The sequence below is a fragment of the Pseudorasbora parva genome, chromosome 2, assembly GCF_024679245.1.
Source record: "Pseudorasbora parva isolate DD20220531a chromosome 2, ASM2467924v1, whole genome shotgun sequence".
In the NCBI taxonomy this organism is placed as follows: domain Eukaryota; kingdom Metazoa; phylum Chordata; class Actinopteri; order Cypriniformes; family Gobionidae; genus Pseudorasbora; species Pseudorasbora parva.
This window is the reverse complement of record NC_090173.1, coordinates 29,103,519-29,121,991: the sequence shown is the minus strand read 5'-3', so window position 1 is coordinate 29,121,991 and position 18,473 is coordinate 29,103,519. Positions and strand designations below refer to the sequence as shown.

Genomic DNA, 18,473 nt, shown 5'->3' with positions numbered 1-18,473 from the left:
GATCAAGGGAATTCATTTAATGTCACATAAGATTGTGGATATTATTATTTCTCCTCTGACCTGCAGATTTATAATTTCATTCAGAACCCATATTGGCTTCCCTGTACCTTATCTTATCTCTCTCTTTGTCTTTCCTCAGGTGAAGTGAAAGGCAGGTGAAAGGCAGGCAGTGTGCCGTCTCTCTCTCTCGCTTTTCATCTCTGCCTTAGTGAGTGTTACACATGGCTTCCTCACTCCTGACCCGCCAGCTGGCTGTCTCCCTTCAGCAAAACCTGCGTCTAGCCGCTCCAGGTAAAAATACCACGCTGATTTGGAGGACTATGATACCCTCCTGTCTTAAAAGCTTGTTTATAAATGTTCTCAACCTACTAGTGACCTCAGAAAGAGCTGTAGCTGTCACAGAGACTTTACCAAAGTGATGAATCTCGATCCACAGATTAGTAAGTGAGAGGCTTCCTTTACATTGATAATGATGTGTGGATATGGAGCTGAATGTCAAGAGGGACACAGTTCAAAGTTACTTAACCATGTAAATGAGTTACTGAGATCTGGTTCTGACCAGTATTGGCTGGTGAATTCTGCTTGTGTAGAGAGGTCTGTGTGTGTCTTTTCCTTTGGTGGCTGGTCACATTGACCCAATCCTACCAGCGTCCTTCATTAATCAGTAGCTCAATTATGAGACATCCTGTTCACTTCTGTAAATTTAAGTAGCCTCTCAAGTGCATTATGGGTACTACTGTTGAAATATAACTATAAAAAGCATTTTGTTATATGTATTTGTTGGCCAAGCTGTTCAGATATACTAGTAAAAACATGTCTTTGGGATCAAATACACATCTAAATTGCATTGCTAAGAATTTTATTAGCACAGATGGTGAGAGAAGCCTCTTGGAATTGCTCTGTTTATTAGGAAGTTATCTTCACTGAACCTAAGGCAACCTTTCATAATTCAAGAGAAAATTAAAGGATAAATAAACGATTATTTCCTGTTATGCAGCACCTTTTGATTTCTGTAACCTTTTAAAAAGTGCATTTCTATAAAAGGATACCAGATTTGTTCATTTACACAACAGCAAGAAATTAATATTTAAAATGGCTAGTGCATAGCACTCAGGGATATGGAATAAATAGTAACATCCGCTCAAATCAAATGATATAAAAATGTTCAGCTAAATGTGATTTTAATTTTCTTCTTCTAATATGATTTAAAACTTTGTTTTATATATCAGTCGACATATTTTGTAATTATGGGAAAGTATAGTATAGCATAGCAAGAGCCCAAATGATTATTCTGATTTAAGTTTGTATCCTGTTTTTGTTGTATTAGGTTCCAGATATGTCAGCAAAACTGCTACAAAAACAGTTTCAGAGTTTGAATATGACGCCCCATCCATGAAGACTGCTGTGCCAGGTCCAAAGTCCGAGGTTCAATATCAGCATTTTTACTCTTTTACCATGAGATTTATCACCAAATAGTTTTGACATATATTTCTGCAGAAAAGAAACCTGTTTTTAAAATGTTGCTTTTATTGGTATTGTATTGCAGACTCACTTTAAAAATGCTGTCAAAATTTTTTATATATATATATATATATATATATATATATATACATATATACACACACACACACACACACACACACACACACACACACACACACACACACACACACACACACACACACACACACACACATACATACATACATACACATATAAATATTTTGTGAATTTGTTGTGACAAAAAAAGTGTAGTCCTTCCTGTATATGCCTGATGCTAATTTCCTATCTCTATTCAGTATCATCATTTAGGAAAGGAAATAGTTTTGTAATGTAGTTTTGTAAAAAAAAAAAAAATAGTAGTATTTAAGCATAAACACTTAAGCATAAAAACAGTGCGTGTCCAATCTTTGCGTGATTAAAGCTGACAGAAATATCTTTTGATAAATCTGTAGTTCAGAATGACTAATAATAAATAAATTCCTCTCATTCAACAGGAGCTAATGAGACAACTCGGAGAGATTCAGGTGAGACACACATGAAAACCTTAACAAACTAACAGATAGAAATCTCTTAGTTTGTACTTGGATAATGATTTAAGTATATAAGTCACTTTTTCACACAGTCATACAAAAAAAACTATCATTAACAGCAGTAAAGCAAAACTGCCCTAGATCAACAATGTCACTTCTGATATGCCGTCTAGCCATATTTCAGCCTGACTAGATGTCTTCAGTGTATTGAGTGATGAATGTATTTCTGGCAGTAATTTATCTGCTGTCTGGTCTGGCTTCTTGAGAGCAGTCACTGTCATCTTTTGACTGCTTTGCTGGGGATGAGCACATAGATGTGAGCTGACAGGCGTCGATGAAGCTAATATCACAGATTCGCTTCGCTGCAGCTCCTGTGCGTGTCTGCTGGCCGCTGTCTGTCTACCGTGCACGTTAAGCAGACATAAGAAAAGTCATATTCTATTCATCAGATATGCTAAAAATAGATATTGCATCAGGTTAAAAACCATGGAGAAAAGCCATTTTCAATAGATAAAGCACCATTTCTCACAATTTTGTGGTAATGAGTAACGGTCCAAATCTTGACATCTGCTTTTTCAGTTGTACAGTATATGTGATTATATTTAAGACATTTGTAGCATTTCCCCCCCCCATGTTCACTTTTTATATTTCTGTTTTAATAATGATTGTGCCAATAACCATTTAGTTGTACAATGATCATTTTTACATACATCATAAATGCTGATATAGTTCCTTTTTTGCCATTCACTGACGTGGAGCTGAAGCTCTGCCCCCCCCAAAAAAACATTCAACTATTTTTATTTATACATATATATATATATAAAATATTTTTTTTTCTTTTTTTTTTCTTGGTTTGTAGAATGTTGGAGCGATTCATTTCTTCTGCAACTATGAGGAGAGCAGGGGGAACTACCTGGTGGACGTGGACGGCAACCGAATGCTGGACGCGTACACACAAATCTCCTCCATCCCTATCGGTAAGCTCAGTCAGTAAGCTAATCTCTGTTACAACACATGCATCTCTCTGCAGTCTACTGACACATATCCTGTAAGACAGGAAATAAGACAACTTTATTTTAAAAATCTTTTCTTTCCTATGGTGACGTGTATCCAAGTGAAACAGAAAAGAAAAAAATAGGGATGGACTTGATTGTAACTTGAAGTAATCAGTTAGATACCTGCGTGTGATTGGATACCTGTGTGTGAGGTTGTCCTGTCTTCACACCAGTAAACACTTAATCAGAGAAGAGATGTTGCTGCAAGAGGGAGAGGGAAGTTTTTGATTAGTGGTTACGACAGCATGCGAGTAAAAAAAAAAAAAGAGAGAGAGAGAGATGTGTGCACAGATAAATTACTTATAACTAATACTACAATTGTAGAAGAACTGTTGATATCATGATGACTAATATTTTTCTCTGGACGTAGTACTTGCTTTGATTTAGTATGCCGGAAGTGTTTTGAGACACAATCAATAGCATCAATAGAATCAATAGCATTTTGTGTTTTGATGTTAAACCTGATGCGACGCACCATATTTGAATATATAGAATAATTTGATATGTTTATTATGAAAGAAAATAAATCATATGGGTTTTGTAATTACATTAGGGTTAGTAAAAGTAGAAGTTTTTAATGAGTTAGCCATTTAAATTAAATTCCAATGAAATTACTGTATTATGTGATTGATTTTGAGATTTCATTTTCGTCTATGTCATTTTTGCCGTGCACGCTTGAGCGGACGCGTCGTGTATAAACTAGGCTTAAAGCTACACTGAAGTTTGATAAACGCAAGTTAATTCTTCAGTTCAATCTTTGTGTGCTAAAAAGGCACATAAGTTCCTGTAGAGAGAGCAATACACATTCTCCTTTTTTTGCCAAATAAATGAATAGCGTGTCATCAATGTCTTCTCTCTTGCTGTATCAAAATATCACTTTCCTCAGAGATGGTCAAGTTCAGTTTGTGATGATTGTATGATATGGTATAATGATGATATAACTGTGATATAACTGATTATGATATAATTTTTTTTAATACTGTATCCTAAATTGTGGATAATTAATATATCATATGCTGAAGTAAATTTCTGGATTAAAAGAAAAAAAACAAGAACCGTACAGAATGGAAAACCGTGACCCTAAAACCGTGATACGAACCGAACCGTGGGTTTTGTGAACCATGCCGCCCCTAATATGCTCCTAAAACGCAATCATCCGTTGCAGTTTTCATCCATTTGATTTATTGTTTTGGGTACTTATTTAAATGCATTTTTTTAACAGACTGAGAGTCCATGCTTTTATTGTTTTTGGTTGTTTTGTTCATTTATTGTGGTTATTTAAAATGTTTTCCATTTTTAGTGTTAAATAGTCTTTAGAAATTAAAGTTTATTGATCTTTGAAAAGGTGTACCGGCATTTTTATGCCATTATCATCCATCAAAATTTGTTATCGTGATAGGCCTACGCCGAGGAGCTTGTTTGTAATCGACAAAGAAATGGCTCCTTATTACTTTAGAAATGGTTTGGGTACAAGATAATCGCGTTGAAAATAAAGCTCATTTGAAACATTGCCGCGGCTCATTTATGAAAATGACCGCTCCGAAGAGATGCCACTTCAGTTCGAGGTAGTGCTAATAATAATAAAGAAAGATGATGATCAACACCTTATGTGTTACCACTTAAATGTAGATGTAATATTTTTTCAAATGTAAGCCCATCTTATGCGGAATGCACGCTTCATACTGTCGTCTGCTCTGGCTCTAACCTCGAGAGTTTTTTAGCTTGTTTACTTTTTGCAAACCTTGTGAGCGCGCAAACCCAAACACTGTGACCTCGCGCCAAATGTTTTTTGTTTAAGTACAAACAGGCGAGTTATGAAAAATTGAGTGTGAGGGATTTGTTCACTTCGCACAAAAAGATTTTGGAATGAGATGGCTAACTGTAGTAGCATTTAGTCCACTGTCTATAATAGACAGTGCGGCTATAATAGCCTAATTTAGAGATCACTTTTTTTTTTTAACCGACAACTTTGATCGGTTAAAGTTGATATGGTCAACCATTGGTAAAACAGTCATCGGTTAACATCCCTACATTGTACTCACATTTTTTTTAATTTACCTGCATGTAATTACATCTGTAATTAAAGGACAACTCAGTGAGAAATGACTCGGTGAGAAATGGGTAATTAACAGATGGTTACCGAGTAGATCGTTCTCTGGGATGCGTTTTCATGAAAATCGAATGTAAAGAGTTTTATCTTTAAAAACAGTTTAGCTTACAACGCTTGTCTATGGGGCACAGAGTAAATTAAATTAAATCTCTTAAGTTAATAGTTAGTTAATACCACTAATACCACTAAGCTCAAAATAGCCTCACACTAACACGGTAGCATAATGAGGTTCCCTACATGCAAACCGAAGCATTGAGAACTTTGTAAGTGTACAAACAGTTTAATAAGAAGAGACTTTAGACAGTGTATTACAGACAGGAGCCATCTTGGAAAAAAGTCCTGACGAGTCGAGCCACGAATGCTGTGCTAAGTGATGAACTGTGACTTGGAATCTCATATGGTCCATTGTTTATGGAAGAAAGCACTGAACGCAACAGAGAAAATGAATAAATTAAAATTAAAATTTCCATGTAATTAGATTTCACAAACTTAATTCCTATTGACCAGCTCACTTAGCACTGCATTCGTGGCTCAACTCGTCGAGACTGTTTTACAAGATGGCTCCTTTCTGTAAACGCGTAATGAACTGTCTTTATAAAGTATCTGCTCATTACTGTTTGTCTTTATAAAGTATCTTCTTATTAAACTGTTTGTACACTTACAAAGTTCTCAATGCTTCGGTTTACCCCTTATTAGGAGAAAATGTTGTTTTAACAAGAAAATGATGTTGTTTTTACGACATAAGATCTCGTTATTACGATCAAATTGTCATTTTTACAACAAAACATCTCGTTATTACGACAGCGTTATTACGGCAGAATCTGTGTGTATCTAATCCAGGTCGAATATTCAATGAAAAAGTCATCCCTTCTGTCATAAAAACACAAACCGTTCATGTGAACAACTCGATAGTACACGAGCAAGACAGTCCAACTAACCAACATATTACAATTATGACAAGATTAGAGTTACAGCAATCACAAAAACACCCACAAACCGTTATCATGAACAACTCGATAGTACATAAGCACACAGTCCAACTAACGACATATTACAATTATGACAAGATTAGAGTCATAACGATCACAAAATCACAAACTGTTCTCATGAACAACTCTATAGCATAAGCTGACATTCCAACTAACGACATATTACAATTATGACAAGATTAGAGTCATAGCGATCAAACTGTTCTCATGAACAACTCTATAGAACACAAGCACGACAGTCCAGCTAACGACATATTACAATTATGACTGGATAAGGGTTATATAGATCATGAAAAGAGTAAAAAAACATATATTAGGAGTATAGTATCTTACTTGTCGGAGACATTGTGTGAGCTGATGCTTGAAGCACACAGTGAGGAGATTTAGATGCTCCATACGGTGTGGAAATGAACGGTTCTTTATCATCGCTGAAGTGAGACACAATACGATCGCAAATGGACTAACAAGTGAACATGACACACGAGCATAGTCAAGCAGCATATATTAGACTAGTTCTCGGCTAATGTCCGTCATGTGTGACTCGTGTGTTTTGAATAATGACGTGCACAGAGCGAGAGTGAGCGCTCTTCTCACCATCAAAAGTAGACACGCCCCTTTCCTGCTGATTGGCTACAAGTTTGTTATTCCACTCGGCACGTGTCCTTTTTCTAAAACGGTTTTGAAATAAGACTTACCCCACTTTTAATGTTAGTTAATAAAAATCCAGCTGTTCATGGTTTGTTCATGTTAGTTCACAGTGCATTAACTAATGTTAACAATATTTGTAATAATGTATTAGTAAATGTTGAAATGAACATTAACTCTTTCCCTGCCAAACACGGAAATGTCCGTTATTTGTGAGACAACGCTTCCAGGCCAATAACGGGAATTTTCCGTGTTTCCGTGTTTTCACTGTCGGACGCTAGGGGGGCGCTATTGTCCATCTTCTGAATAAGAGTACTAAATCTCCTGATCAAAACACACATGAGTAAGATGCAGTGAAACAAACATTCGCATGTAATCATATGCAACCAGCAGCCATATCACCCTGTAGCCCAAGACTGGTTTTCCACTGAAGCTAAGCAGGACTGAGCCTGGTCAGTAACTGGATGGGAGACCAACTGGGAAAAGCCGGTAGCTGCTGGTAGAGGTGGTAGTGAGGCCAGCAGGAGGCGCTCACCCTGTGGTTGGATGAGATGTTAAACCGAGGTCCTGACTCTCTGTGGTCGTTAAAAATCCCAGGATGTCCTTCGATAAAGAGTAGGGGTGTAACCCCGGCATCCTGGCCAAATTTGTCCATTGGCCCCTGTCCATCAGGGCCTCCTAATCATCCCCCTCTCGATTGGCTTCATCACTCGGTTTCCTCTCCACCAATCAGCTGGTGTGTGGTGAGCGTTCTGGTGCAATATGGCTGCCGTCGCATCATCCAGGTGGATGCTGCACATTAGTGGTGGTTGAGGAGATTCCCACTTCTATGTAAAAGCGCTTTGAGTGCCTAGAAAAGCGCTATATAAATGTAACAAATTATTATTATTATTATTATTATATGAAAAATAACCTGATCATCATCAATAAACAGCATATGAATCAAAACTGCCTAATGTTACTGAATGAAATGTGGACCCAGGACGAGCTGCAGGACTGTGCAAGCATTAGGAGTGTTGATGGACACGATCTCCTCCATCTGTGTTTGATTGTTGCTCTGAATCTTATCTGGAAACAGTCTTTCACAAAAATGTGATTTTTCTTAGCTTTTTGTTCAAAATTTTGTTTTTTTTATGGAACCTACCCATATTCAAGTATTGATAAAAAAGGAATGCATGAAGCTAGAATGAAACGTTTTGTTTTTTTTTTTTGTTTAAAAAAAGAGGGTCAGTTCTTTATTTTGATATATTGCATGCTCAGATATTCATTAAACAAAATATTCTATGGGCTATTACATTTTTGTGAAAATTGTCAAAAGCCCTGGCGGTGGCTGGCAACTTTTTTTTTTTTTTAACGCTGGCGGGGAAAGGGATGATAAAGATAAATAAATGCTTTGTAAGTGCAGTTCATTTATTTGTTCAATGTTAACTAATGTAATTCATTAATTAACCTTATTGTAAAGTGTTATTTCATGAATAAAAAATGTAATCGTTTTAGTTGATAACACCTGAAAGCATCTTCCTATGAAGGTATTTTTGGTGCATGACAACTGACCATGTGAAGTCGCAGAGAAAAATCTTTTAGGAGTTTTCAACTTGTAGTTTTTTTTGTCTCCTTCACACACAACACAACAATTACACATTCACACATTCTTCATTGCAGGCGAACATTAGAATTAGGTAGAATGTGATTTGTGCACCTGCAGTGAATGTGTGAGGGTGTGTTCTGTCTGTAGGAGACAAAAAGCTTTAAAAAAAAACTCCTATCATTTTTTTTCTCTGTGACTTCAAACTTATTTATACATGTGTGGATATGATCTATAGCTACAAATTCCATTCTTACATATGTTCAGTTGTTTTGCACCAAAAATACCTTCATATCTTCCAATCCAACATACTGTTGTCACTGTGGCCTCTGTGTTTAGTAAATGTGAGCGGTGTCTTTGCATGCAGCAACTGTTGGTTGCTGAACTCAGGACTTCCTTTGAGGATTGCCTGTACAGATATGACAGACAGACTTGAGAGGCAGAAAGACCAGAGCACCTTTCCTCTGCATCTCATTCGTTTGGTCGGTTAGCTTACTTGCATTTAATCAGCTTCAACAAATTGAGTGAAGCTACTGTCTCTCGCTCTGTGATGTGCCTTCAGGTGGTGAGTCAGATTTAATGAGCTTTGATTTCCCTTGCACTTGCTGCTCCTGTATCATTTGGACAGAAGTGCATTATGGGATATTGTTGTTACATTAGTGTACAACCCCCACTCACCCACAACATTTCCAGTGACAGACACATGCATACAAAAACATACACTACAATCCACACTAGTGCTCTTAATGTGTTGCACAACCTTATCCTGTGTGTTTGCCCTGTGGCCTGTTCTTTGCAAATGTCAGTAAAGCACATGGTGTTCTGTGGTTCTGGATCAGCCGCTGGACAGATTCAGCCATCAGTCTGCAAAATGGATAACTCTAATCCTTCGATTTTTAAAATATAATTAAAATGTTTAAAGAAGAAGACGAAGAAGAAGAAAAAGAAAAAACATCCCCTTTTCAGATTTTTATACTTTATTTCTTTATCAATACATCAACATGTTTGTTGCTGTAAATAGCTCAATCAGTGGGTGGAGAGTTGTACTAGTCTATACTGGCTTGTCAAGAGTTCCTATGAGGGTCATTCTTGTTTTGCAGTACATTCTGTACTCTGTATAAGTTTTGGGAGTAAATGTGCTTGTGTAGTTTAAGGAAGTATTTCTTTGAAACAATATACAAGACTTTTGGAATGCTATGGCAAAATACACACACACACACACACACACACACACACACATATATGTGTGTGTGTGTATATATAAGGGCCGGGACTCGATAATTTTTTTTTATCTAATTAATTAGAGGCTTTGTAATTAATTAATCAAAATTAATCACATTTTAATTGCATATAAATATTTGACCTGAGAACAATGAGAAGTAATTTTTCACATGGATTTTTAGTAGACCATTGAATAATGACTGAATACATAAGCTTAATCAACAAAATATTGTTTATTTATTTCAGTCCAGCAGACCAGTGCAATGTTTGCCATTAAGTGTAGCAAAAGCATATTTGTGATATTTGAGGCTCGATGTGCTGCGGTGATATGCAAATTCCTTGTTGTATAGCAGGGGTGTCCAATCCTGCTGCTGGAGGGCCACTGTCCTGCTGAGTTTAGCCCTAACCCCAATTAAACACACCTGTACCAGCTAATTAAGGTCTTATTAGGCATACTAGAAACTTTAGCAGTGTGTTGAGGCAAGCTGGAGCTAAACTCTGCAGGACAGTGGCCCTCCAGGACCGACTTTGGACACCCCGTTGTATAGCTTGCACACAACAATGCTCTTGTCGGCGCTTCCATCCTTTCGTTTTTTAAAACAAAATTTCCCATCCACGGGGCCAAGCAATGCGGTCTCATCAGCTTGTTCGTTCATGTTAATAATAATAATAATAACAGAACAGAAACAGAGCTGATGGTGAACAGAAACAGAGCTGATGATGAACAGAAAACAGCTGATGGTGGAAGTCTCTGTTAGCTCCGCAGCACACTGTGGTCCACTCCATGTTTCAGATTTTTCCCAGCGGCAGTGTGTCCCGATGACATCGTTGAGGCACAACAGCTGAAGACCAGATGATGGGTCTTCATGACGATTCAAACGATGGGGATCGCCGCAGCACCATGCAGGAGGCAGAACATTTTTCCGGGCACTTCTGTGGACACACTGGGGTCGGCGCAGAAGTCCAAGCCGCTCCACGGCCGCAATGCAGGACGGAACAGCGGCGCAGCCGAGAAGCGGAACATCCCAACATCATGCCGGACGCCGATGACGATGGCCCAGATGACGCTAGCCCGGTGCAAACTTCAGCCACCATGCAGCTTAAGCCCAAGGGAGACCACCAGTGAGCAGCCGCGGCGAGAAACATCAAATGTCCTCCAAACCAGAACCAACCGCAGCAATTCAAACATAAACATTAGAGAAGCGGTGGAAAACGGCGAAACGACGAACAACGTCCTCTCAGTGGCTGCCAACAATCAGCAACAGTCCCAATTGTAGCTCTGACTGTTAGACCAGTCACAAACATAAATAAAATAAAATCTAAATCTAATAGTACATTAACATGATTTGTGGGTGGAGAAGCGGCGAACAGACAACGCCAGCGTCCTCTCCCCCCACGTTGCCTAGCAACCAATCAAATGTTCACTGTTCAAATGTTCAATGTTCACACTGGTTTGTTAATAACAATACCATTCTTTACCATGTTAATTACCGCAGTGTAACGTATTGCTGAATATTGTCACGTCTGTTTGTGATATTATAACAAAGGAGACCAAAAATAAATCAACAGAACTAAAATAACTAAAATGAACGACATGAACTAAAATAAAATAATTATTTTATCCAACAAAAATTATTGGGGCATGAAACTGTACTGTATATCAGGAATGACCCATGCCATGAGGTAACAGCTGGTGTTTTTCACACAAAGGGATCTGCTTGTATGGACATGCTTGTTTCAGTTGACCTTGTAAGACTTGGGAATAAGGTCTGTAGTGCTCCACTACCACATGGGAATGGAAGTAAGATCTGTAGTGTAGCCTGCCATGCAGCAGTAATCAGACAATGCCTTCGAATATGCTTTAATCATGGCCTGGAGGATCATGTCAAGCACAGAGAATCCCCTTGACAAAAAGAGTACAACCATGCTTATAGAATAGGCAGCAATCCAAAGGTGACACGATTCATTCTCCAATATGGTTCTTCATATGTATAATTCGTTTACTAGTAAAATAAAAACAAATTTGGATTCCTTTATCCTTTATGCTTCAGCTTGTTGCTAGGGTCAAAAGGTTAAATATACGTGTGTGTATTCGTGCGTACGTACGTATGTACATACATACATATATGGGGGGGTGATGTGAGGGTGTGTAAGTTGGTAATGACAGAATTTGCATTTTTGGGTAAACTATCCCTTTAATACTGCTTTTAAAGATGACTTATTTGTTGATTAGGATTGATAAAAAAGAAGAAATAATATGAATTATACGCAGACATGCTGAATATCACGATACTGATTATCTATGTGTGATTTGCAATAATTTGTCAATTGTAGCTTCACTATGTGCAAGAGCTCTCTGCTGGAGGTTGCTAGGATTTCTATGAATTGTATGTAATATCCGTATTGAAGAAAAGCAAGCTCAACATTGTTTGTGCTTATATTTTGGATGAACAAATGTCAATTGAATAAATGTGAAGTTTCACATGAACATATATCATACAACTTGACATTTGATCAGTTTGTTCTGGGCTTGTCTTGTTCTGCAGACATAACAGATCAGTTCAGCCAGTTCTTCTCTTTATTTTTTGGACCAGCCCTAACTGGTAAATTTGATGTTGCGAAGTTGTAAGAAAAACAAATGTTGCAGTTATTAACTGGCTCACTCTACAATAACTGATTTTTTTTTTTTTTTTTTTTAACCAACCAACCAACCAAACAAACAAAATGAATTTCACTGAATTGTCCCTACCTCAACTTACAGTTTGTCTCATCGAGGTGTACATTTTTCAAGTATGCAACAAAAGATTAAATTGTTATTTAACTTAAAATCATATTAGATGTGCTGTTTTAAATCATAGTAGATGTGTTGTTCAAACTAAAAGACATTTGGATGTTTTCTTGAGATGAATCGACATCTACACTACAAAAGCTCTAGCATTACTTTCCATTTGGTTTGATATTTTTTTTATGAATTGCAATGCCAGTCATACATATTTAATTGTGGCCTAAGTGTCGTTATACTTTTGGGTGCTTTGTATAAGAGTAGTAGTGTCAGAGCTGTACTCTCTGCCGCTATAGTCATTGGGAGTGACTATTTCATTTATTCATCTCAACTCACCAGCATGCAAATACATTCTGTTGCCTTCAGCTCCAATTGACAGATGTAATTGGTCAGTTCAGTTGCTGTTTGTTTTGGTGTGTTTGTGTGTTTAGACTGTCAATCTATTCGTTATACATACAGTAAGATATCTAAAGAGAATTAACAGTGTGTTTGATCCTTTTTAGGTTACAATCATCCATCTTTAATGAAAGTGATGACCAATCCAAATAATATGGTGAGTCCTGATCAGACTATGAAATATGAAGTGTGTGTGTGTTAAACTTACACTGAAAGGACCAAATGTCCCCACAAGGATAGTAAAATTTTAAACTATTGATGTTGTGGGGCCATTTTTGTTGTATCCCATTAGAAAAAACGGCTTACAAATCATACAAAGTCATGGATTTTATCATGAATCAAATAATGTTTTTAAAAATGCTGAAAGTTTTCTTTGATGGGTAAGGGGATACAGTTTTTACAGTTTAAAAAAACATTAAAACTGGAAATTATATGTAACGCTATAAAACAAGTGTGTGGGTCTATTCATAGATTGTATAATGGAAATTAAATTTGTCTAATTAGATAAAAGAAGTGTGGGTCTATTCATAGATTGTACAATGGAAATTAAATTTGTCTAATTAGATAAAAGAAGTGTGTGGGTCTATTCATAGATTGTACAATGGAAATTAAATTTGTCTAATTAGATAAAAGAAGTGTGTGGGTCTATTCATAGATTTTACAATGCAAATTAGATTTGCAGTGATCTGTCAAACAGAGATGAGTGTTTTAAAGATGTGATGCACAGAGCTGCTTTTCGGTGGCACTGCTTCCCTTCATTTAAATACTTCTGATTTTTTAATATTTTAAAATATGATTTATTCCTATGATGGTCATATTTGCTACCATTCACAAGCGTCCACAAGTTGTATACACTTATATATGGTAGTGTGTACACACGTAATATTTACTTTCTCAAATTTTGCCTGAATTTTTGTTTTCAGAGTGCATTCGTCAACCGGCCCGCACTTGGTATTCTGCCACCTGAGAATTTTCCAGACAAACTGATCGAGAGCCTGCTGTCGGTGAGTGAAGCATTTATTGAAAAATCAGTGTTTCCTCAAACCTCCTCAAAAGCTAATAACAGCGTATGTTTCAGAAATGATTGCTGATAATGCTCAAAATGAAACGGCTCACAAGTAGAGAGTAAGGACTGTTTTTCGCAAGGATTACATTTTTCACTTGAAGAACAAATTGTTTTTGGCAGTTGTATAAAGCTTCTGTGATTTTCTTAATCTTGATAATTGTCCTTTGATATTATATCTCTGTGAACCTAATAAAAAACTGCACTCTTTTTCACATTGGCCGGAAGTGGCTAGCAATTTATTTGTAGAGTTGCCAGTGTGGAGTGCTGTAAATGACTCTTTCTACAACATCAGATTGCCCCCAGCGGGATGACCCGAGTACAAACCATGGCCTGCGGTTCCTGCTCCAATGAGAATGCTTTCAAGAGCATGTTTATCTGGTACAGAGTGAGTGGACTTTCCTCAGTTTGCTCCTGCTCGATTCACTCAAAGTGACAACTAATTTGCTTTGTATAGGTGTGATATTGGTTGTATTTTGGCAATAATATAATACCCAGGAGAAGTCTTTCTGAAACTTTTGGAGGGAAAATAAATCACTGTATATCACTCATATTTTTTTTCCTAATTCCTACATTTTTTATAATTATTTTTATTATTTTTGATATTAGTGTTATTGCTAGCAACAGTATATCAGAAGCTTGAAAGCTTAAATCTGTTAGAGATGGTATACTGGTTTAATTCAAATTACTTTATAGTAGGGCTTTAAATGACACATGTAATCATAAGAAAATATGATATAATTACACAAACACATATTCCTGACTGATATGTACTGTAAATTCCATATAAACTGGATGTTTGGACAGTTCTTGTATTCATTATATTCAATATACATCTTCCAATGTATTGTTTTATTTCTATATGTGTATTGGAAGCCCTACTTTATACACAACAATAACTCTTAACTCACCTGATATCTCATACTTCTGTTTAATGGTTTCTAGAATAAGGAGAGAGGTTACACCAACCCCTCTGAGGAGGAAGTCAGCACTTGCATGATCAACCAGGTTAGACAATAGACAAAAAAAAAAAAAACACATTCTGCTTAAGATTCTGGCCCCCAAATTTTACACACACTATTTCTTCTCGCTCAGAGTCCTGGATGCCCAGATTTGAGCATCTTGTCTTTTATGGGAGCTTTCCATGGGAGAACTCTGGGTAAGTGCTTGGAAACTGTCTGTTGTTTTATGAGTGTATAATTGTAAGGTGTGTTTGATTCAGTACACTGTGAGCAGATTCAGGGATTTGTCCTAGCCTGCATATATTTGCCTTCCATTTGTTTGCCTTTGCAGCTATTTGTATTATTACTTTGTTTGACCAACAAAGATACATGGCTGTTTTGTTTTAACATTCATCCCCTAATGTGTTTGGGGTTGGATTACAGGTTGCCTGGCCACTACACATTCCAAAGCCATTCACAAGTTGGATATACCGTCATTCGACTGGCCTATCGCGCCCTTTCCTAAGCTGCGTTACCCTTTGGAGGAGTTTGTAAGGGAGAACGCCCACGAAGAGGCTCGATGCTTGGAGGAGGTCAGAAATCATCCTTCATGTGTTCACAGAAAACTTAAGTTAAGCTTAATCAACAGCATTTGTGGGTTTCCCACCCTTTCTTCAAAGAAGCAAACATTGACGTATACATTACACTGATGTTCTTACAATAGAAGTGAATAGGGCTAATGCATACATTTAAAAAACTCACTATTTTAATAGTATCCCCACAAGATGTAAACAATAAATCTTTACTGTGAAAATAATTGTTTACAGGGAAACCCATTTTACAGATTTGACAGCATAAAAAACAGATCTCTGTTAAACCATTAAAACAACTGTATACATGAATATTTTAACAACTTTAAGTTTGTGGGTGATTTTTCAGTCATTTCAACAGAAATATATGATATTGGGTATACCTCCAAAGTAGGTATCCATGTTTTTCACGCAAAATCACCTTGTTGCCCAACAGAAAGCAGCATTGTCCTCTGCCAATAGTGTAGTAATGTACAATGTACCTCTCACACAGACGTCACTTTAAACCAAACCGTGAAAAACTTGAACCCAATGTGAAATCGGGAAGGTGAAATGTCCCTTACTAGAAATTCTTGATTAAATGAATGTAAATTATTGGATTTTATTAATCACTAGCATTTCACAGAGTAATGGTAAATGTGATGACAACCGTGTTTTTAGTCATTTAAGTGATTTTATGAAATTATAGTTTAACATTTCTGCTTTTAAATCCTTTAAGAATCCTTCTATTGGTTGTGTCTCACCATTACATTGCTTTTTGCGTTCGCTTCTTTAGCGGAAGGGGGGGGGGGGGGGGGTTAACATTATGCCATAAATGCTCAACTAAAATTGAAAAACTCAATCAGAAATAAATTAAATCAGAAATATAAGAGAAATACCTAATGTGTCATCATCTATCTGAAACTAGATATCCAGTAGGAACATCTTAGATAAAATCATAAATGGAATGCAGCATAGTTTACTAAAACAGACAGGAAATGTTGCAATGCACTGACTGCAAAAGTGTTCCCTAGTTCTCAACATGCATTTAAGATAAAGGTAAGTAAAGCATTGTGTAAGTTTTAAAATTGTTTGTGTGTCAGGTTGAGGATCTTATTGTGAAGTGGAGGCAGAAGGGCAAACCAGTTGCTGGTATTGTTATCGAGCCCATCCAGGCGGAGGGAGGGGACAACCACGCCTCACCTGACTTCTTCATCAAATTGCGAAATATTGCACGCAAGGTGAAGCTCTTTTTTTATCAAGCTAACTGTTCCATAATGCTTAGTCATCCTTTCTTACTGGATCTGTACTTTTGAAGTTGTTCAGATAGACACTCCAGTTATAAATAGCTAAAACAAGACGCTTTGAACTCTAATAAAAAAGACATAAATCTGCACAAAGTCCTTTTATCTGCTCTAAATGATGCCCTTTTGAACGAGATGAGGCAGAAGACGAAAGCGAATGATTTAATAAGTCTGCTTTATGCAGAGAAAAGATGCCCTTTAATTAATTTTGGTGACGTCTGTGCTCTCACTGGAAAAACTCAGGAAGTGTTCACTACAAGTAGAGCGTAGCAAAACACAGTGGCTGTTGTATGCAGTTTTATGCAGGCTGACAAGATGGGTTTTAACAGAGTGAGCTGACAGGTGTTTTTTTTGTGTGGTCTGGATCATTTAGCATGGCTGTGCTTTCCACGTCGATGAGGTGCAGACAGGTGGAGGAGCAACAGGCAAGTTCTGGGCCCATGAGCATTGGGGTCTGGATGACCCTGCTGATATTGTTTCCTTCAGCAAGAAGATGCTGACAGGAGGATACTACCACAGGGATGAACTACAAGCAGACAAAGTAAGAGCTGTCATCATTTCCCCCCCCATGCTAAATTATCAGTCCCATTCCCAGTAAGTGTTCCCAACTGGCTGCAGTATTGTTTTTGTTAATCATTGATGAATGGCGTTATAATGCGTTTTAGTATTAGAGGATTGTTGTGTCAGTTTCACAGTCTTTGTCTGAAATGATTACTAGTGCTTTATTGAGGTTCATAGCTGTATGGAACTGAACAATATTGCCCCCTACTGTTTCTTTCTGTAAAGTAACCTGCATTTAACTAAATGGCTAGAAAGACTAAATTACATAAATACCAGCTGACTGAATTAAATAGCTTCTAAACAAACATAAGATGCACACTAGGTTTTAACTAGACTTTCAGTGAAGATATTACTATTTTTATTATTAGTAGTATTATCATACATTAATAAAACATAAAATAGTGACGGTAGTTTCTAAGTTCAAGTGAGATTTATTGTCACTGTGGAAAAACAAAAGAATGAAATGTCCTACATATGTATAAAACATATGAACATAAACAAACATTTAAACTAATCCATTTTTTAAAAAAAGTCTACATAATTGTTGTTATTTCAATAATAATAATATTTTATATACAGTATAACATTGCATACAGTATAATAACATTTTAAATAGTAAAAATAATATATTATATTTAATAATTTATTTATTATTATTAATATTATTATTATTAATACCAAAAAAATACTGATACTGTTTAGTGTTTAACTCTTTCCCCAGGAGTTTTTTTAAAAGCCACCACCTGCATTTTTGGTCATCACAATTTTAATAGCTCTCAGAATATTTTATATGAATGAATATCTGAACATGCAATATATCAAAAGAACGAACAGAGCCTCTGCTTTTAAACAAAAAATAAACCTGTTTTATAAATGGCTACCTTTCCACCTGTCACTCAGTGACCATGGCCTTAATTATGCAGAACTTTTAGGGTTTATATAATGTAAACTAATGAGTTATAAAAATAAAAAAATCACCCCCTCTCACAGTTGTCATGAAGGGCAAAATTAGCTGCATAGACCAAAACCACATTTTCTACCAGGCTGTGAATGTGTTTTTTTTCTGCTGTAAAGCTGTTCCTAGTGGCCATTTGATAAATTGCAGTTTAAGTTGCTTGAGTTACCGTATTGGCTTCATCAGAAACTGGGGGAGGTTGCCACTTGGTATGGATCTGTGTGATGTCAAAAAAGGGTGGAATTTCCTTGTACGGGCACTTGC

At 36.7% G+C, this 18,473-nt stretch overlaps 1 protein-coding gene across 1 annotated transcript in view; it reads left to right on the top strand.

The window, feature by feature from the left end:
* Positions 1–18,473, top strand: part of abat (4-aminobutyrate aminotransferase) — a 32,109-nt gene that overhangs the window by 10,082 nt on the left and 3,554 nt on the right. The window contains exons 2-13 of the mRNA XM_067414837.1: positions 140–291; positions 1,328–1,425; positions 1,998–2,027; positions 2,893–3,010; positions 12,924–12,973; positions 13,740–13,820; positions 14,175–14,267; positions 14,825–14,887; positions 14,975–15,038; positions 15,265–15,413; positions 16,493–16,630; positions 17,067–17,234. Coding sequence (XP_067270938.1) covers positions 222–291; positions 1,328–1,425; positions 1,998–2,027; positions 2,893–3,010; positions 12,924–12,973; positions 13,740–13,820; positions 14,175–14,267; positions 14,825–14,887; positions 14,975–15,038; positions 15,265–15,413; positions 16,493–16,630; positions 17,067–17,234 — 1,122 coding nt within the window. The 5' untranslated portion in view covers positions 140–221. The remainder of the gene's footprint in view (positions 1–139; positions 292–1,327; positions 1,426–1,997; positions 2,028–2,892; positions 3,011–12,923; positions 12,974–13,739; positions 13,821–14,174; positions 14,268–14,824; positions 14,888–14,974; positions 15,039–15,264; positions 15,414–16,492; positions 16,631–17,066; positions 17,235–18,473) is intronic.